Consider the following 21,905-nt stretch of genomic DNA (forward strand, 5'->3'; position numbering starts at 1 on the left):
GCCGCACTGCAGTAATGTGTCAGTGTTCATTAAGTAAATGGACAGCCGACATCACAGGCGAACTAATAGACGACAGTCTCATTCCTGAGGCGGTGTTCGTTTCCTATACTTCTCACTCGGTACAGAGTATGCCACGAAACTGTCCCTCCGGAACTACTCTGCATTTCCTCTTGTTCAACAAAATGCTGTCAGCAAAGAAATATTCTCAGTCATGCTACTTCAAAGTAAACGCCAGCTCGACTATCCTGTAGAATTCCTTGCCAACCACCAGAGAACCGACAGCACACGGCAAGATGTCGAGTCGAGGTCTTGGGAGAGCTTAGAATGGGGCAGTTACCTAGGAGCCGATAAAATCATACCGGACCCATGAGCACCCAAATTACTTTAAAATTTAGGTAGAATGATTAAAATAAACTTTTAAAACCCTAGAATGGTATTTTACATCGCCTTAATGATATTTTTTGATATTCAAAAAGCCTATTTTTATCATCAGGGATACGGAAAAGATGCGCACCCGAGTTCAGGTTCAATTAGCTTTCCTAAATTCGCCCCGGCGCACTGTCCACGAAATTAGAAATATTCTTAAGCTCGGAGACTTTCTGTCTTTGATGACCGTTCCGTAGCAGCTTAATTAATCGAAGAGACAACCTGAGCCAGAGGGCGCTGCACCGCCCGTGTGCCAGCGCCTACTGTGGAGAGACACGAAAAACTCGAGAGCGGCGCAGCCGTGTCGTCTGCTGCGTACGACCCCATCCTTAGAGTTTCTTACTATTACCTAGAGGGAAAGCTGGCGGCGATGCACTTCAGCCACCATGGACGCTCAAAGCATCATGGGCCGGTGAGCTACTTGATGCGAGACAGCTGTATTTTGGGGGGGGGCACGGAGGGTCACTACTAAGGTGTTTCATTCCGAAAACGCTGTTCGTGTGTGCGCAGACTACTTTGACACGAAAGCAGTGTGCAAAAGCCTTAGTAGCGAAACCGCAACAGCACACGACGCCAATAAAAGGTTTCTTTTTTTCAAGAATGCATTAAAAAAACCTTTTAAAGTGTTTAAGCAACAAATTTTTTTCTGAGAACATATTTCCTTTCAAGAGTGCCCCTGTTAAGTACGAAATATTAGTTTTTGTAGTGTACAACACTTGGCCAATAGGAGAGCGAGTCATCTCTTATTTTGGGCAAACTTTGCATTTACATGCTTTTCTGCTCGTTTGTTGCAATCATTAAACACGATATTGAATGTTAGGACATTCTTGATTATCGAACAGCGTTAAATTTTGCATTATTTTTTGGCCAAAAGTTGTGGTTCTCCAGTCGGTAGCTCACCGGCCCATGATGCTTTGAGCGCCCATGGTGGCTGAAGTGGTCTTGAGGGGGCTCTACACAAACTCCCATAGAAGGGGCGCCAGCTTTCCCTCTAGGTAATAGTAAGAAACTCTATGACCCCATCATGCACGGAGCGCGCGCTGCCGCTCCACGTGAATCCCGCAGTCTCCTCGCTTGTTGTACGCTCCACAACAGGCGGTCGGAGCACTCACCTACGTTAAGCACACATGCGTCAATGGTTCGTCGTCGAGTAAAAGACTGCACCGTTGCTTCCCCTGAACAGCAAGTACTGAGACGCCGCCGCTGGCTCGACAACAGCAAATATGCTGTCGCATATTTGCTGACCTCCCTACATCTTGGTAACACCAGAGGGGCACCTCGAATTTACGAAATAGCCAAAAGGTCTCTAACCTTCTACAGGACAAAGAGTCTGTGTTCTTCACTTCCTGCGTTCATTCCGCTGGCTTTACTCTTGCAACAGTGTATCAACTCGCCCAGCCCTCTTATCAACCGAGTATCCGACTTTCTCTTCAACCTTGAACGCAATACTGCACAGAAAAGAAAAAAACAGCTTGTCAAGCGTTTGCTTAATTTTACCGGAACTTTCAGTATGTAATAATTTAATTTTGAGGCACTTGTCACGAAATTTTGCAACTATGCCTTTATTCTTAAAGAAACTATGCGCCTTCTGAAATGAAGGGGCCTGTTATTACTTTTTAAAAAATCTGCCCTTTCTTAACACCAGGATAATTTATTTATTTATTTATTTATTTATTTATTTATTTATTTATTTATTTATTTATTTATTTATATTGCGATCTTGTACAGATCATAGCAGGGTGGGACAAAACAAAATACAAGCATATAAACACACACAAATTCATAACATTTGCAGACACTTTTCAAACAGCAGTAAAGAATTTTGATTAACAGTCTCGCTATTAAGTTTGTTCCAATCAGTAATTGTCCTCGGAAAAAAAGAATATTTAAAGCAGTTATTTCGCACGTTCAAATGGGTTATTGTTAGTGCATGCCTTTGTCTCGTGTTATAACCTGAGGAGTAAGAAAAATAATTAGAGGTACCAACTTTATAATGTCCTTTTATAAGCTGGAAAAAAACTTTAATCGACAAACACGATTGCGCTCAACGACGGGGGGTAACCCACTGCGCCTCACAAGCTCACTTACAGATGCACGGCCATTTGAGTTAAAAACAAATCGAGCTACTTTATGCTGTATTCGCTCTAATTTTTGAATGTTTGTTAACGTGAAAGGGTCCCAAATGATTACGGCATATTCTTGTAACGGACGGATGATGGAATTGTACGCCAATAGACGAACACTAGGTGGGGATAACTTTAGGAAGCGCCTCAAGGAAAATAGTTTCCGCGTTGAGTTTGCTACTACAGCGTCTATGTGGTTTGACCACGAAAGGTTGTTAGTAATCCATAGGCCCAAATATTTATACTCTGTCACTTCTAATAATGATATGCTGTTAGTACCGTACACAAAATGAAGAGGCATTTTCTTGCTTGTAATTTTCATGAAGACGGTTTTTTCAAAATTAATGCACATCTGCCATTTGTTGCACCAGGCAACCACCTTCGCTAGTTCATTATTTAGACGCACCTGGTCGTCAACTGAAGACACCATTTGATAAAGGATACAGTCATCCGCGTACAGCTTCACGCGGACTGAAAGATCTGCCACAATGTCATTAATAAACAAAAGAAATAAGAGTGGTGCCAAAACAGATCCCTGGGGGACGCCAGACATAACCCGCACACTGCTAGAAGAAATATTGTTTAGAGTGACGAACTGACATCTGTTCGAGAGATAAGCTGTAATCCATGCAAGTATCCTGTCGTTTTTAATGTAATAACTTAATTTATGAATTATTTTGTTATGTGACACCTTATCCAATGCTTTGCGGAAATCCATGAATATTGCGTCTGTTTGCTTTCCCTGGTTGATCGACTGAGCAAAGTCATGGACAGTTTCAACTAACTGTGTACTTGTAGAAAACCCACGCCTGAAACCATGCTGAAAATGGGTAAGTACTTTGTGCTTTTCCAAGAAACCTAATATATGTTTATGAATTATATGTTCTGAAATTTTACATGATGTCGACGTTAGAGATATTGGTCGGTAATCCTCGATGTGTGCTTTTTTCCGATTTTGTGCAGAAGTTTAATCGCGGCTGTCCTCCAGTCATCCGGTAAAGAACCGTCATGTAAAGATCTGTAGAATATTACTGTCAAGTACTTTGCGCACCACTCCGCATAGCGCTTCAAAAAAGTGTTTGGTATGTTATCGGGGCCTGCTGATTTTTTGACATCAAGGTTCAAAAGCAAGTTACAAACACCAGTCTCTGAAATTACAACATCAGATATGGCAGGGAGTGCTGCAGAAAAGTTGGGCAGGCATCCATTGTCCTCTGTGAATACTGACTGAAAAAATTTGTTGAACGCAGTACAAACAACAGCCTCATCACGCACACATTTGCCGTCTACTATGAATTCGTTCGTGGAAGAAGATTTGGGCGTGATTTGGCGCCAGAATCTCTCAGGAGGCGTTTTAAAGAACGAGGGCAGGAGCGTTCCGTAATATTTTTCTTTGTCGCAAATTATTTTCTACTTAAGTTCCTCTGAAATTGCTTCCACAATTGGTTTTAATGATGAATTTCTGCTTGATTTCTTTTTTAACCGTTTAAGCCTTCGCTGCAAGCGTAACGTCTCCCGAGAAATCCAAGGATTGCGGTACACAGACTTTTTTGCAATCTTCTCTGCAAAAATCTCTGCTTATTCTGTGTGTTGTGGTGACTGCGCAGAAAAGGGGCTGCGCAGTCATGTTCCCACATTTCAGAATTGCAGCAAAACAAGCGTTGGTGGAACATGAGTGGCGCTTCCCTTGTTTTCTTGTCCTCAATGGCCTCTGAAAGTTTTCAAGTTTTCACTGTCAAGAATGGTAAACAAAAAAAAAAAAGAAACACAAATCATAGCCTCGTTCCTGATAAAATTTCAGATCAGAAGAGGCCCACTGAGGGCACATTTGTTGTTTGATATGAAACGATTCTTTTCCAAAGGTCACAACTTCCTAGAACAGCAAACAGTAAAAAACTTGTCCCTCAAGTTAACTAAATATCCTAGTTTTGTTACTGCTGGACAAAGAATAGCTGAACAAGTAAACAGTACCCGACCAACCACATCCGCTACTGCGCTTGCCTCTCGCCTGGGTGGAGCGATGCCGTGTTCCAGTTTTCCGAATGCCTGAGGAGTCTTCTTCGTAGATGCATTTCCCGGTTAAAATAAACATATTCAAAGCTTGAAAGCTATCAAGACATCTTCAGAAGGTTGACGATCGAACGTGGTGGCAGGGAAAAATGCTTGATTGGTCGCGTGTTGTGAAGTTCGCGCTAGCCCCATCTCGAATTTTGTTTTTCTAGCCAGTGAGACCTCGTTAGTGTTAAAATTTCATGTTAGCCCTTTTTGATGCTGCAAGGGCCTTGCAGTGCTCTAGACAAAAGAGAGCATGTATGCGAAAGAACGAAAAACGAATCAATAATTACGACCTGTAGATTAATCATTATTTCTTCCTTTCTGGAGCAACGACAAAAACAAATTTTCAATAAGATTCTTTGTAAGTTTAGGAATAGAGAGCACAAAAATGGAAAACACAGCTTCTTTGACGAAAAGAGCCCTTTTAGCATGGGTCTCTCGTCGTCGACTGCGTGCGGGCGCGAAATGGAACAATGTGAAACCCTAGTTCTTTGGTTAACAGCGCCGGTTTTGCACGCGCCTTTGTCTCTCTTCCCCCGCCTCAAGTGACATTACAGTGATAATTTTTCACTTTGTTCCGCTGAATTGAAGTCTCTCTCGCCAGTGCATTATTTGCGAGAAGGTGGCAAATAGTGTTCAGCTCACCCTTTTCACAGTCACTGGAACGAAAAATTAGGTTTTGATTCAAAGGAAAGCCTCGTTCGGCCGACGCCGAAGCGATCACGTCAGCCCATGTTCAAACTGCCGTTAGTCGAGTCGAACGTGTTGAGTCGTCACGGTGCTGCGAGCTTCTGGCCGGAGACCTGCGCCGCAGTAACACGGATGGCATGCAGCGACACGAGTGGCAGCCATTTGCGCCACTGATGGCGACTTGCAGGCTCTGGTAGCCGTAGACCCGGAGGGCCAGCACCTGGCCTGGCGACGGCAGGATGCGCTCACGAGCCTGCGGCGCGCACAGCACAGCGACGGCCACTTCGGAGGCCTGCTGGCCACCGTGCAGGTGGCTCCGCTCCTGGCGGGCCGAACGCTGGCAGACCTGGCCTCGCACTCCAGGATCTTCTGCACTTCGAGGAACGTCTCAGCGGCGACACGTGAGATTTTGCCCCTCTTCTCCCAGCTCACTGCGCATAAGTGAAATTACGGGCCATTCACAATGACTTGCAAGCTCGGCATGGGTATTTGATGTTCAGGGGTATTAACGGAGTGCGAGCGAAAAGTGCCACCTTCTTGGATACTGTCTATCTTCCCCTTTTTCTAAGATTCCAAGTGGAAGGACGCTCGATCTACACGCGTGTCAACCTTGAGGTAGCAAACAACTCAAATTATGGAGCTTCTTTCATTGCTTTTATGATAATTGTAAAAGGGCTCCGCAGAAACTGGTTTCATCTTCTCCTGCCAAGTGTTCCAGCAACGATCTGAAATCCTCAACGTCGCGGTACACGCTAATTTACCACAGAAGCTAGGCTGATCCGGTGCTGTCTTTTACACGGAAGTACGTTGTTTATCTCAGAAGCTACAAGACGCGACACGTGAAGGAAATAAGAAAGAAAATATGCGCCATGTTTCTCACTCTACACATCGCAGGCTAACTTACTGCCGGCGTGGCCATGAAGCTTCGTGGCCTGTACGGAGGGAAATTATCGAGCAGAAAAAAAAAAGGGGGGGGGGGGGAGAAGGAGAAGAAATGTAAACACGTCAATAAATCACCCAACGTCAGCGTTACGAGCGTAGTAATAAAGAGACAAAGAACCGCGCGTGACCGCACCCGGTGTATAAACCTAAGCGCTACGCGTGCTCTTAAATCTTCCCTGAAGCTCGGTAAGGGTGAACACATCGCCGAATTGCCTTATTTCTGCTCCGAGTGCTGTTGAGGACGCTTCAGTGGCATGAAATAGTGCATCATAAGTATAAGTTCGGCTTGATCTACCTACATTTTATTCAAATGTTTTGCGTAATGTCCGACGGGTTTTTTAGAGCACCTTGAATTAGATCTGCAGCGCACCCCAGACTTGCTTAGAGTGCTAGAACGGCACTCTCCCTTGTGCTTTGGCAGCTACTTACGCATGCCCCTGCCTCCTGGGCTCAATACAGACATGTGAGGCATGATACGTATCCCACGAAAGCTGATACTGAACATGATATCGCTTTGAGTCATAGCCGCTCAAAAAACATGCCAATGCACACAGCAGCGCCCTGTTCCTGCGTTCTTAATTAGCGGTGTGTAGCATTTCACTATGCACAACTAATCTCACAACGTGACTCTTCTGGGAGGTATATAAGGAAGACTAAAATGAATTTCGGTTTGGCCTTACATCGTAAAATCATCGGCTTCATCATTGCAGCTTTCACTTGTTTATTAATCGAGAAAGCCCCTGGCGATTGCATCAAAATGCAAGCTACTTCGCGCGATATCGCAGGCGTAATAGCGGGTTAATCACATCCTGCGTGTCATTCTAGTTATACTGGCTTCAGACTGTTGGTTGGCATGTGCCGTTACTGAGCCCATTTGGCCATACCAAACCAAGCATGCGGCTTCTCTCATACCTAATGCCATCCGAAACGCGCTGTTCAGGTTGTTTGCTACTACATTAATATTGACGTCCTCAATCGCGAATCGCAGGCCCATTTCTTGCGTTATCGTCACGGGAAAATCCACCCCCGCTGGTCAGTTCGTCTCACGTTCTGCAGTCGAGGCAGGAATCGCTGTAGCTGTGTCACTGTCCCGAGTAGCTCGGCCTCGTCCGCTGCACGCAAGTGCTCGCTCGTAGCACCGCCTTTGGCTTGCCTCGAAAAGGCTTGGCAAAAGCACTCACTTCCCAAAAAATTGCTGGCAAAGACCTCGCGTCCTCTTGCTTCTCAAATATACGCCCGCTTCAACGTCAGCCACGTGTGTCGCGTGCGGCCGAGCCCTCGCATTCTTCCACTCACTGACGCAGCCCCTCCTCGTGGCCTTCTTTTAACCACATCTCTAGGCCACCCTTCGCAGCGGTGGAAGACGACCAGTTCGACGCAAGGAGCGCTTGCTCGAGACTAGGCGGTCGTTGAACTCTACGTGAAAATACCCCGCCGGCAATGGCAGTAGGCGCTCGTGAGAGTCTGACCCAAGCATGCGCTGAGAAAAGCTAGTTCCGAGCGGGCGTGGAAGAAAAGAAGCGTGGGTCGTGCGAATTTCCTGTTAATATGCAAATAGTTTCGACTTTCGGAGACGCTGCCTTAGGAGCCTGGGGGTGGCCGCTGACCATGAGCGCCGTTATTGCGCCTCGACGCCGGAAGCTCTGGCGCAGTGCGCTCGAAGCTGTTTGCAATGCGGCGAGAGGTTTGCATCTCTCCTTTAAGGCATCGCATCTTATCACGTCAGCGCTCTCGGACCCATGTGGGTGCTCGTCTTCGCCCGAAGAGGAAAGAAGTCTTTTCCGTTACTTTAACTGGCTTTTGTGTATGGAGAGGGCGTGAACTGAAAGACGGAAGCTATTAAGACGCAAGAACTGTTGCCTCTCTTGTCAGCCTACGTTCGCATGAATCAAGCAGTCTTGTACCGTGCTTTTTGAAAGGTAGCTTAGGTAGCTTAGTGCACAAGAAGTGAGCGCTGGTGAGTTGGGGCAGGATGTCGTGTTACCCAGTGTTGCCCGACACATTCGTCGGGTTTCCCGAGGTTGACCGAATGATCGATGCGAAGACTGACGTGAGTCCAGGTGCCTAGCTCTAATTCAAGCTTTCCTTTATCAAATATAATTTGCACGCGTCTTCAAGCAACCATAATATTGGGTTCATCTAAAAATGAGCACCGGAATACTTTTTTGTTTTAGTGAAATGAACGTTTGCTCACCCAGAAAGGATTTTGGTAACCACCGTTTTGTCACGTCGCTCCGAGATTGTGGATGTGACAAAATGCTTTTTATTTCTTTTCCTAGAAAGGGCGGGATTTAATTCATTATATTTACCCTCAGCGCCAATAAGAGGATATTACAAAGGGGAGGGTACATATGTACGCGACAGAAGTGGTGCAGACATTATTACAAAGTACCTAAGTGTGAGGGAAGAAAAGGCGCATCACTGGTGAGGTCACCGGCAGTACAACACTAGAAATGCAGTCCTGATACTCGCAAAAGGAGGTCTGGTCAAGGTATTGTTCCATCAGAAGCGCTTCAGCCGAATGCTTGAGGCTTGAGATGAAAGCATACGGTGAAGGTGCCTCAAGTGGAGATACTTTCTACTTGTCGAACCAGCGGCGAGTAATTAAGGCCACACACATGGCCAAGGTCTTAGCGTTATGGAAACTCAAACCTCTATGGCCCCCCGTGTTTACATGGGCATGGCAGACGCGCATCACAGCTGGGCGGCCAGTTGCAATGACCGGGTGCGTATCGAGCCGGCCGCCGCGTTGGTGGCGCCCTCGAGATCCACATATAAAAATAAGGATGTTATATTTCCTTCATATGAACCAACTAAACCGCCAGCTCGTTTTAAGAAAGCGAAAATGTCCGAGCATTGATGATTTCCTCCCAGCTTTCCCGGTTTGCTATATGGCTGCTATCCCGCAGGGGCACAAGTGTTACCAGCAGTGCACGTACCCGAAAAAGAAAAAAAAAAAACTTGCACATTTCGGAAACGAAATCGCGTTGTTCGTTTTTATTTATTTTTTATTGCGTAGAAGGAGGACAAAATCAGTCAAAATTTTTAAGCAAAATTTTTTTCGCAGTGTCAGCTCGTTATGTACTCTCAGTTGGTGCTTCGCTTTCATGAGGCAACAGCGGCAATTTTCAAACATCAACACAAATTTCAAATGGCATTTGCATGATTCTGTACATCTGTGTGCGACTGGGGAGTTTCTAGATATCGCTCGCGCAACGTTTGCCTTATGAGAATTGCAAAGAGGCCCAAAATACAAGCAGCCTGCAAGCACCATGTGGTGCCACACGGTCCCCATAGTGCTGCGAAGAAGCTTTATTGCGATGAACCTGTCACCTGAAATTTCACCACAGGCCTGAACAAGCGGATGTCATACTGCAGAAAGCTTAGTAGACCCTTATTCCGCTAAAATGAAAGCGCTAATGTTTATTCGTTCAAAATCAGAATCGCTGAAGCACAGAGCCACATTGAAGAGGCTGTGGCCAGGGCGATGAATAAATCGAACGCGCTTATCCCTTCAGCAGAAAATCAACTCTGAATGGCTGCTTTCTACGCACTTCGTTTTTTTTTTTTGTTGTTGTTTTTTGTACACCACCTGGTTAGTATGTTTTGATAGGTCAGCTGCTTAAAGCAGATTACGAGCACGTGAACACTCACGTAAAGGAGACGACGAGAAACGTGGGGTGCTTCATACCACTAATCTACGGGGCGCACAACATATTAGGAGGAAAGGCAGCAGTAAACTTTGTAGTGGCGGCGCCGCAACCGGTGTCCTGCAAATCAATTAAAACGGGCACGAACAGACACTATACAGCGCATGTTTGCAACGGTATTTGCAACGTCGTTCAGTGTCTTGAGGCTCAAAGAGTAGTGGCGCTGCTTGCCAACTAACCTACTGTAAGACGCAAAGAGCATGCCGGGTGGTTCACTGGTAGGTTTTCAAACATTAAATCTATTGAGTGCGCCGCTCATGATCTTAATCAGCTCTAGAATGATCTTATGCGGCTAAAAACGCTGGAAAAAAATTATCACACGTCCACAGTACTCATTCAGTACCTGGAACACATCCACGTAGCTGCTGCTGCTTTCCAACGGCATGAAGAACGAAAACAAGGGAAGAGCAATGCTCAGCGATTAACTTGTCCAGCAAGAGATGTCCAGCACAGCCTCAGGAAGAACAAAGGGTGACACAAAGTTCTTGGGCAATCACAGCTGCTGAGTCTCAGAAAGTTTTCTCCTCGAACGTGTCATGTCTTTTATCGACGACGGTCACCGCGGCAGAAAAAGAATAGGCTCAATCCCACAATGAAAGTAATAAGTAGTCGTGACCACTAACCACAGTGTCAATGCTGCTTATTCTTTCTGGAGAGTACCGCGTTGACATAGCTTGAAAACCATGAAGCGTCCTTAACGAGTTGGGACCGCTTCGTGGAAGAGATCCGCAACTGCTTCGAGGATACCGCTGCCAAAAGGAAATGCGCTGAGCAGTCTTAACATAATTTGCTTCAGAGAGCGCAAGTGCCTGGTGAAACGAGACCGACATACATAGGAGAGTTACTGAAGCTCTGCAAAGTTGTTAATCCACGTATGTCCGACGAATATCGCGTTGGACATCTCCTCAAGGGCATCGCAGAGGACGTCTGCAGTTTTCTTATTAGTAAAGGCAACTTAGACTCTCCCACGGACATCATCAAGCACTGCCACACATTTGAAATTCTTAAGCTGTGTCGAATTACTGCCAAGTTCGGCCGACTGCCTAACGTCACCACCGTCGCTAGCGTTGATTTCCATGAGCCTGTGAATGCTGTGAATCTTCCTGACGTCATTCGTCAAATCATCCGTGACGACCTTTCCTGGCATCAAGATCTTGGGCGCCGTAGTGAAGTTCCGTATGAGAGCTACATTCCGTATATTCTGCATATTTTTCCCGTATTCCGTATTCCGCTCCGTATATTTATCACGTATTTTAGACGTGCTCGAAGCATGCTTTCGGAAGAATATCTTTGACAAATTTTACGAATATATTCGTAACACGGAGCAAGAAATTTGGCAGATTTATTTCCTACATATTTTTGGTGCATTCATGAACGCAAAAGATGTTTAAAATACAATAAAAATATACCACCGTATACTTCATACGTATCCATTTTCGATAAAAGATCTCATATGTCTGCTACTGCGAATTCTTCTATCGTCAGAGCCCTGTGAACTAAACCAATTAACTGCAGTTCTAAAATGTGCATACTAAGCTACGCAGCAGGCTTGCGTAAGAGACTGTGGAAAAACTTGTCCATGTGCACCATAACTTCCACGTGGGCAGAGATTCAAAAAGTGCAAGTGCAAATTGGATTCAGATTTATGCAGTCCTTCATGTCAGTGTCACTGTACGCGAAACTTTCCATATTTTTCTGCCTGGAAGAGTTTTACAGGATTATTTTTTGTGTCTAAGTAAGATTGCTGATAATCCTTTAAGTTATATAAAATTATTCTGCCATATAACACCGTGTGCTCTCGTTCTTTACCAAAATTTCATAAGGTTTTTCGAAAGAAAACCTAAAGAAGAAACGGAGGTATTTTTCGTTCTTACCCCTCAAAATTTCCGGAAATATTCCATTTCTAGGCAAGTGCTCGCACGTGGCAGTGCGCATTGTCGGTCTGGGACGCCAGGAAGGCGCCCGCGCTTCACCGGCTTCTGACAAACCTCGTACTGCGCTTGGATGAACGCCAGCCGACGAACGCCTGCCACCCGTCGAAAAATGCCAAGTCGTACAAACACTGCATCTAAAACCTCGCCGCTGTCGCTAGCTGGAGTGGGTGCTTCAGTTGTATTGCAACTCTTTTTGGGGCCTCTGCAGCTCGTGCGTTTGTGCATACGTTATCTTCGCATCGAAGGCAGACCGCCGTGGTCGCCAGGCAAGCGTGCAGAAGGCCAGAAAAAGATGCGCCATGGTAAAAAGCTTGGGCCCGTTGCTACCGTCGATATCGCTTGTTTACACTATCGATAGCAAGTAGATAGTCAGTTTTCATAAGTGTCATAAGTGGTTCTTGTCATAAGTGCACGATTCATTTCTCTGATTGGTAATTCAAAATTAAGTAAACCTTATTTCGAGTGCTGGGCCACTGTGAGTGCTGTGTGCGTGAACGCCAAAATTTCCGCGCACACTAACGAAGACCGCAGAATGAGCCTCTTTCTCAAAAGCGACTATCAAACGGCTTGTTCACTGAACAATGTTATTCGGTGGGTATTTATTGCTTTTCCAAATGTCGATGCGCTAGCTGAAGAGAAATTGACCGTCGTTCTCCTCTCATTTAATGATTCTATGTTTTGCTGTTCATCAGTATGGGAATTATAATAAGAGAGCCCAGACGTGAGCACTGACCATAGTACGTACGTATCATTTTTTGTTGCGAATGGAGCGTACCACCTCAGTCCTAATATATGTTAATACCCAAGCCTGATCCTATTGAGGCAGATGTCTTGAACTTCCAACAATTTAGCTCATTCCCGCGTCTTCCCGCAAGAAAAACATCTTCAAGGGAGCACTGTCATAAATACTACAGCATAGTTGCGTTGCCTGTAACTATGATGTCGAGTCTATGGTTGCCAGCTACGCTGCAGCTCGAATGCTCTTTTTTGTTACCTTTCAAGCGTTGCCTATATTGGAGACAGACACGTTTCCGACCTATGCCCTTGCAGGGGCTGCACCTTTTTAGGTTACCTGTCGGTAATTACCAGGTTTCTAAAGGACGCTTTCGTTTCACGCTAAGCTGGCACTTCGGTCGAAGCGGAGCATTTGTTCGGCGTGGCGAGGCAAGCAGCGCCCTAGATAGCGCACGCCACCCACCTTTTCTGCGACCCGGTCATTACACGAAAACGCGAGAACAACACCAGCGGAATGGCCATATATATAACATATATTTTAAACAACAACACATTATAAAGAAGCTACAGAGCAGCGACCTAATGCAGCTTAATGTCTGTTAACACTTAGACGGTTTATAAAAAAATTGTTTATTTATTTTCTCATTTCATTTATTTCATTTATTTCATTTATTTTTCCCTTAAAGGCCCGAGGGCATTACATGTGAAGAAGAAGAAGAAGGGCATTAGCCTAATCGCACTGCCATCGCTCAGAGCGAGAGCGTGCTGACCGTGACGGACCAGGGACTGTGTTTCGACGCCGTCGTTTCGCCGCCGCCTAAGCGCTGGCCTATGCCCCCTTTACAATTTATTCATTTATTTTTTACATACAGCAGGCCGTGAAGCCCAAGCAGGAGTGGGATACAAGCATAACATTACGATGTTAGAATGCAAGTGAAACTGCAAGCAAAACAAAATTCGAGCAGCGCGAAATAGCTGGTAACGCAACACATAAAGCTATACATGGCCATTTATAAGATCAAGAGATGGCACACATTTAGCTGGCAAACTGTTCCAATCAGTGATTGTCTGCAGAAAATAAAGAGTGCTGAAATAAACTGGTCTTAGCAAAGCACGGGGAGGAGAAAGGGGGTGAGGATGTCGGGTTTGTCTGATTCTTGATAATGCTAGGTACGGTGAAGAATTTGCTCCGAGTTTGTGGTTAAACAACAGATATCAAAAATTCAATAGAAGAAATTTGTTCCGGGACTGAAGGGTTGGGATTAAGTTGGATTGCATTAGCGCAAAATTAAGACAGAAATAGTTCGACTGTACTGCGAAAAAATGAAGCAGACAGCTTTTCTTCGGATTTTCTCAGATTTTCTCAAGTGCTTTTATGTTTCTTGTAGCATGTTGGTCCCACACAATGCTTGTGTACTTCAATTTGGTCCTTATAAAGGTTTCGTATGCTTTAACATAAATTGCTGTGTCTTTTAGTTCTTGGCGTAACAAGCAGAGTTTTCGCCAAGTAGAGAACAAGTATTAGAAATGTGCATATTCCAGCTTAAGTTGCTTGTGAATGTCACACCGAGATATTCATTTACTTCTGTAATTTGTGCTGAACACAACAAAATTTCATTAAAATAGATAAAGTTTTCTTGTAAAACATAGTAAAACTGTCTTTTCTGAGTTTAGTTTAATACCCCATCTGTTACTCCGAGTGACAATGTTATTAGTTTAGTTTGGTTTATTCGGGTTTAACGTCCCAAAGCGACTAAGGCTATGAGAGACGCCGTAGTGAAGGGCTCCAGAAATTTCGACCAACTGAGGTTCTTTAACATGCACTGACATCGCACAGTACGCGGGCCTCTAGAATTTCGCCTCCATCGAAATTCAGCCGCCGCGGCCGGGATCGTACCTGCGTCTTTCGGGTCAGCAGCCGAGTGCCGTGATAACTGAGCCACCGCTTCGGGGCACAATGTTATTAAGGGTTGTGTTTAGTGCTATCTTATCATCAGCTCCCCGGACCTCATTGAAGATAATGCAGTCGTCTGCATACATGCGAATCTGCTCAGGTTCATTAACCGTGTCGACGGTGCCGTTGCAGTATAGTAGAAATAACAACGGCCCGAGCACACTGCCTTGAGGGACACCAGATTTGACCAGAAGAGCACAAGAATCTTCTCCGTAATAGTTGCGTATTGGTTACGCTGTTCTAAATACGTTGATACCCAGGAAATAAGGAACTCAGGCAGTCTTTTCATTTGAAGTTTCTCAATTAATTTGCTATGATGTATAAGGTGAAAAGCCTAGTTATAATCCAAGAAAATTAAGACTACGTAGCCAGCCATATCAACGGCGGAAGCAAGAAAGTTAAATACGGTGACTTACTGAATAACTGTCGAAAACCCTTTCTTAAAGCAACGTTGGTGTTGCGATAAGATGTTATTTTCCTGAGCAAATTTTGAAATGAAGTTAGCCACGTTATGCTCCATGAATTTACATGAACATGATATAGATATGAGGCGGTAGCTGAACAAATAAAATGGGTCACCTTTCTTCAGAATGGGAGCGACATGGGCTGTCTTCTAATCGTCAGGTACGGATGCAGATATGATGAAAGCTTGAAATATTACAAGGAACTTGCTCAGTGTTTCAGCGAAACGCCCAAGGAGTGCGCCTGGTTATGCCATCAGGTCCCGGCGAAGATATAACTTTTAGTGTAAGCAACATGTTTAGTATGCCTCCGTGCGTAATCAAATAAGCCACAGTCGGGAAATGCGAGGAAAATTTTGACGGTAAAGTTTCAGATTGCGTTAAGAAAACACTATGAAAATAATGATTAAAATGCTACGCAATCATCTTGGGATTTGTTATTACCGTACCGTTATGAGACACTTTGTTGTACACGCCTTTTCCTTTCCTTCAGAAAGTTCCAGAAGCCTAGAAGATCCTCAGAAATACTGTTTGGGAGAGGTGTGTTAAAATAAAAGGACCTGGCGCGTTTAATGAAACAGGAAAGTGCTGCTCGAGCTTCACTGAAAGCAGCGTTGCGCAAGTTGTGGTTCCTGAAAAGGAAACGCCCCTGCAAATACTAAAATGTTAGCATACAACACATTTGTCCTTTACAAATTCGAGTATGCAGCTTCTGTATGGGATCCTCATACTAAAAAGGCTATAATAAATTTAGAGTGTGTTCAAAGGAAGGCTATCAGATTCATCTTTGGAAAATATAAAATAGAAGATTCCCCGTCTTTAATAATGCTTACAAATAAAATCAATACACTAGAAAACAGACGTAAAGTAAATCGTCTCCAATTTTTACATAACATTATAAATAGAAAAATAGCACTTCAGCGGCCTCATTGCGTAAAGCCTCTTAGCTCACGCCGAACAAGACACATACATAATTTTTTCCTTACGCCAATATTTTCTAAAACAAAATCCCATATCAATAGTTTTTTTCCGCGTACTATACACGAATGGAATTCCATACCTGTCGAGGTTTCTCAATCACAAAACTTTGCAGAAGAGCTGAAAAACATTTTTCTTCTATAAACTAACTGAAACAAAAGTAGTGTTCGCAATCTACTATGTTTTCCTAAATTCTTACTCTGTGATATCTTTTTTTTTCTCAAAAACAATTCTGTTGTTTCGAGTAAAAATTGCCCGCCTGTTTGTAATTTCACATGTGCGGCTCTTCATGTTTTTTTAGTTATTGTGCTGGTGCCAGAATGTACTTGTTTGAGTAACACTACTACACCCAGCATTATTTTTCTGAAGTGTTTATTGTTGTTTTGCACTGTCACACCTTTTACTGTATTGCCCCTGCTGCTAGGGCCAGTTTCTGGCCTGCAGTATCAATAAATAAAATAAATAAAGAAATGAGGTGCTGTTCTTTTTTTCCCGCAGGCGTTAGGCCTCCCCTTTTAAATATATTATATGCCTGTTCATCCACGGTCTATATTTGGCCGTTCTTTTTGTTTTAACAGCTACAAAGTTACTCAGACAAAAGAAGCATCCATTCTTAAACTTGCTCCTACGAACAGCAGCATCATAATCAGAGAAGTCGGCAAACTGAGAATGAAAGTAACCTAAATTAGCAACATCATCGGCACGCTAAAAATCCTTCATTCCTTCACTTGAGCATTTTTCATACATTTGGGAACAAGCGCAAAGCAAACAGATACCATTTTATTATTGAATAAGCCGGAAAAGACGGACACTTCGTTTTCATCGACGCAGCGATGACAGAAAACCAAATCAAGCATAGAGCGAGCAGAGGCGTCAACTCGTGAACGTTCACTGACAATCTGAGTGAGGTTATTATCAAGCATGATATCAAACATAGTATTGGTATCATTGGCAAAATCGGCAGCTGATAACAAGCGATGCCAGTCAGGGCTTGGAAGGTTGAAATCTTAAACCACAATCAACTTATATTTGTTGTAATGTGTCATGTGATCCCTTAGTTTAAACACAATGTCAGGCGTCGATTCTGGTGGCCTGTATAATTTATACAATACGAGAACATGTCGAAATAAGTTAACCATTAAGCATAAATATTCTACGTCGTTTAGGCCTCGAAGAGGATTGGTTTCTATTTTCAATTTGCTTAAGAAAGCGACTCCACCATCCCTGGTTGGCCTATCTTTAAGATAAATTTTGAGTACTGCTGGAACTAGATCGTCGTTGCTCATTGGACTATGGAGCCAGGTTTCAGTAATGACATTGTTGTGTGGGTTATAGTCTAATAGACGCGCTTCAATTAGGGTGGTCTTGTTAACAATACTCCGGCAATTTATGCTTAAACGTTTAACAAGCTTATCATGGACGTTGCACGCGCTAGGTAGTTGGGGGGGTTTTGAAATTATCTGGCGTACATGTTTTTACTCGTGCCAAATGGATACGTCATTGTCCATGTGCAACTTGTCGTGAACAAAAAACATTTTGTTGCCTTGCAACTTCTGGGACTTCGCATTTTACCACATCTTCCGTCCTTCTAAAGTAGTCGCTGAGTAATCGTTCCAAATTTTAATATTTATGCCTTTAAGTTTGGTACAATATTTAAAAAGAGATGCTTTTTCGTTGAAGTCTTGGAAAAAGATAACAGTTCTAACTGTTGTCTGCTTATCTAACCTATGAATGCGACCAAATGATACATTTTTTACGCCAAGTTTCTCTTCAAAGGTTCCTGTGATTACTTTGCACTTAAGGATGGATTCAGTTTCATTGCTGTCTTCATCGTTTCGTTTCATAGGGTTTAGCGTCCCAAAGTGACTCAGGCTATGAGGGACGACGTAGTGGTGGGCTCCAGAAATTTCGACCACCTGGGGTTGTTTAACGTGCACTGACATCGCACAGTACACGGGCCTGCAGAATTTCGCCTCCATCGAAATGCGACCACCGCGGCCGGGGTTGAACATGCGTCTTTCGGGTCAGTAGCCGATATTTCTGTCCTCAGTTATGCCGTAAACAATAAGGTTAGAGCGCCTGCTTCTGTCTTCTAGATCGATGAGCTTACGAGCTTGATGGGCCACAGAAGTTTCGTGTGTACGGAGCACGTTTTCGAGATCTTCTAGTTTCGTAATGTCATATTCACTTTGCGAGAACTGAGCATGGATGCCCGTATTCATACCTTGGTTTGGTTTGGTTTATGGGGTTTAACGTCCCAAAACGACTAAGGCTATCAGAGACGCCGTAGTGGAGGGCTCCGGAAATTTCGACTACCTGGGGTTCTTTAACGTGCACTGACATCGCACAGTACACGGGCCTCTAGAATTTCTCCTCCAAAGAAATTCAACCGCCGCGGTCGGGATCGAACCCGCGACTTTCGGGTCAGCAGCCGAGCACCATAACCACTGAGCCACCGCAACGGCATTCATACCTTCTGATTTTGATTTCACGCCAAGTATCCCTTCTAGTAGGGAAGCCTGACCTTGAGTACCTTTTGGAGTAATTCGTTGTTGGAAATAGGGCCAGGGTTTAATTCAATGTCCCCGCATAGGAGGACTTCAAGAATATGACAAAACTCAAACGTAGGCACGGCAGGACAAGCAGAAAGTGATAGTCACTTTTGACAGAACTGGAGTACGAACTAACCAGCACAAACTAAAAAACGGGCTTGATTTAAGTCATGCTGTCGCCAGGCCAACCAGTACCACTGCAGGAGAAGCAATGGAGGCAGTCCTTTATGTAGACGCCAGTCGGTGAGGGCATGAATTCAAGGGGAGGAGCGGTCGTTAGCATAACGGTTCCATGACTGAAAGCATGAACCAGAAGAAATCTTGGGCCATTGCTGATCGCACAAGCGTAAAGCTGCATGGATGGCACGTGGAAGGCAGCTGGCTGAGGCAAACACGATGAGTCGCCTGCACAGGAGCGCAGCGTCGACGTTCCGGTAAAGCATACAAAGAATCCTTGCACAGAGTAAAAGGAGGGCTTGATTAAAACCATGCTCCCGTCAGGCCCCCTGTGCCCACTCTGAGTTCTTGTCGTTTTTATACAGAGTTACTTCAATCTTTTTCATTTTGCGCTCTGAGTTGAGCCTTTCTTTTTTATTTTGAAACGAACCTCGCCTGTGCACTTATAAAACAAATGCCGCCGGTGGGAACCGAACCCACCGCCTCCGACCTCCGGGTCGGGTTGGGGTCGGTTCCCACAGGTGTCATGAGGTTGTTCTTTTTTTTTCTTCTGCTTTTCTAATCAGTTATCTTGAAACCGTAAAATATTCACAAATATTTTTCATTGATCAACTTCACAAATGAAATGAAATAAATCAGTAAAGCCCCTTGGGTTCCTAGTTGTCTGCTAGCTATATATATATATATATATATATATATATATATTTCTAACAAATTTCCAAACAAATTTCCAACAAAAACACAAAAACGAAACAAACAAAAATCGGAACAAATTTCGGCTAAATCGCGCCAAAATGCATGCGCTGTCGAGATTACAGGCAAAGCAGCTTCTCCAGTGCACGTAACTTGTTGAAATAGCCAAATTTGCTGGGCCACAGCGCCGAGGATAACTGCGTTTTCGAAATTCTAAAAACTGATATGGATTTTACTTACGGTGGGCTGCATGTCTCTTAATAGATAAGGTGCTTAACATTAACAGCAATAGTTGAAAAGTTAACTGTTCAATATTAGTTAACCAGCATGTCAGTTAGCACGTCTTAGCTGTGTTCCGATGTACTGCACCACTGACAATGCTATGCCGAAAAAGGCGTTCTTCTAACTTAGCAAGCCTATTTCCAAATATTTTTTGAAATCTTAGGTGAAACACCCTGTATATTAAAAGATGAGGTTTATTGGTGGGATAAGGCTGGGCAAAGCAGGAAAGCACAGGCGCGGGCTCGAACAGTTCGCGCTCAGCGACGGCCCCATTAGAAAACGGTTCCTCAAAGGAGATGGGCCTGCGGTGGAACCGCGAAGGTGACTATGTGAAGTGTACTATGAACAATCAGTTAACAAGCAGCCTATGCGACTACCTCGGCGAAACTGGCTCCACCCCTTCTTTTAACTTTCTATCTCCTACATTCCTCTTAACCAGAGCTGATTCTTTTGACTCTATGTTTTCTTCACTGCATTTAGTTTGAGAGCCATTTATTTCTACGTTTACTTTTTGTATTTTGCATCTGAGCCGTGTATTTATTGCTGTATTTTGTGTTACAACTTGTATTTAACATTTTTCAATTTTGCTAAACCTGTTCTTTTTTTCATATATTATGTATTCGCCCCTCCTGCTTGGGCCTACTGTAGGCCTGCAGTATGTTCTAAATAAAAATAAAAATTCCACTGCCCATTTCTCAACTTATGCCTCATGGCACACTTCTCGAATAAAAACAATTGTCGACGATTACGTTACTTCCTAATGCGAAATTTGAGCGCAACTCATCAGCTGTTTCAGCTTTTCGATAGACTGAGGCAAAGAATTCGAACAAGACAAGTATGTACATTTAGAGACAACTTGTTATTTTTCACACACATTCCTTCTTCAAGAAACACTCCACTAACAGTTCTTGATTCTCATGAAGGAAGCTTTGTGGACGGAGAAATAGATGGATATATGCGCGACTTACTGCACCAATGCCTGGTTCTCAAATACAAGGTGTGCGCAAGTATTTCGCGAGGTTGTCACAGCTGTGGGAGCCGTTACGAGCGAGAGGAACGGGATGTTCTCACGCATAAGTGGTAAGATATTCCCGCTTGTCTTTATATCTACAATAAGGTCCCTACCAGCCCTGCCACCCTGGCAGGTAAGAGTGTTTCTGGCACAACGTTGTCAATGCCAAAGCATGCAGCGCACATCTGTCACTACCGCCACGTAGCTTAAAGTACGATTAAGGTGTCCACAGTTCCAAGAGGGCAGTTATGTTCCTTCCCTCTAGTTCAGATGTCCACCGAGTTGTGTGAGACAGGTACTGCGCATTTCCTTTCCACAAAAACGAATTTACAAATTTTACCCTCTGCTTTCCAAGCCCCCGCTCTATTGGTTTCGCAGCTGTGGGAGACAGATACTGCGCATTTCCTTTCCTCAAAAAAATACCGAAGACACTTTGGAAATTCTAAAGTGTGCTTGGCGAAAGCCTCGTGGTCAACCCATTGCCACTTCCCCGAACCGCTTGGCGCGGAATCACTGGGCCGCTTCGGAGCCATGCGTCTGACGCACTCTACTGCAACTAGACGTCTAGCGAAGGAGCGGCGGTGTAGCTGCCACCGACGACGCGCGCGCGCGCTCGTTCTACCGCTGCTGTGTGACGTCACGGTTGCTATGCACACTGCGCCCCGCACTGGCACGCCCGTTGCTAAGGAGATGAGGAGGTTGCGCTTTTACTTTCTCCTTTCCAAGCTCCCGCTCCATTGCTTTCGCAGCTTAAAAGGTGTCCACTGCTGGTTACAACGAACAACGGCGACGGCGACGCCGCGAAACGCAGAGCTGCGCTCTAAAATAGTTTGCGCTCTCGTCTGGCGCTGTCGGTCGGCGCTGCAGCTGCCGTTGCATATCATGTGAATGATGTCGGAGAATTGTGCTCAGCAGAGCCAGGGAGGCAGCCCAGCCGCTCACGCGGTAGTCCTTGTCGAAGTATAAAGTGGTGCAAGAGGAAGGCGGAACATCCCGCGCCGTAGCAGCAGGGAGGGTGGCAATTACGACGCACCGTGTCAGGCGGTCCACAGCGACGACGACCCAGTGGTTCTCGGCAGCAGTATAGGCAAGCGGTCCGTTCAGGTCAATGCCAACCCGGTCGAAAGAACTGGATGGGAAGGCAGAAGCTGCATGGAGCTGGTCGGATGGTGGTGACCGGG

The 21,905-nt window shown here is 44.7% G+C and overlaps 1 protein-coding gene across 1 annotated transcript in view; it reads left to right on the forward strand.

Moving 5' to 3' along the window:
• LOC149351449 (uncharacterized protein CG3556) overlaps positions 1-21,905 on the forward strand; it is a 77,772-nt gene that overhangs the window by 36,549 nt on the left and 19,318 nt on the right. The window contains exon 5 of the mRNA XM_089577025.1: positions 5,482-5,695. Coding sequence (XP_089433151.1) covers positions 5,482-5,695 — 214 coding nt within the window. The remainder of the gene's footprint in view (positions 1-5,481; positions 5,696-21,905) is intronic.

The sequence above is a fragment of the Amblyomma mixtum genome, chromosome 3, assembly GCF_055824585.1.
Source record: "Amblyomma mixtum isolate Tamu chromosome 3, ASM5582458v1, whole genome shotgun sequence".
In the NCBI taxonomy this organism is placed as follows: domain Eukaryota; kingdom Metazoa; phylum Arthropoda; class Arachnida; order Ixodida; family Ixodidae; genus Amblyomma; species Amblyomma mixtum.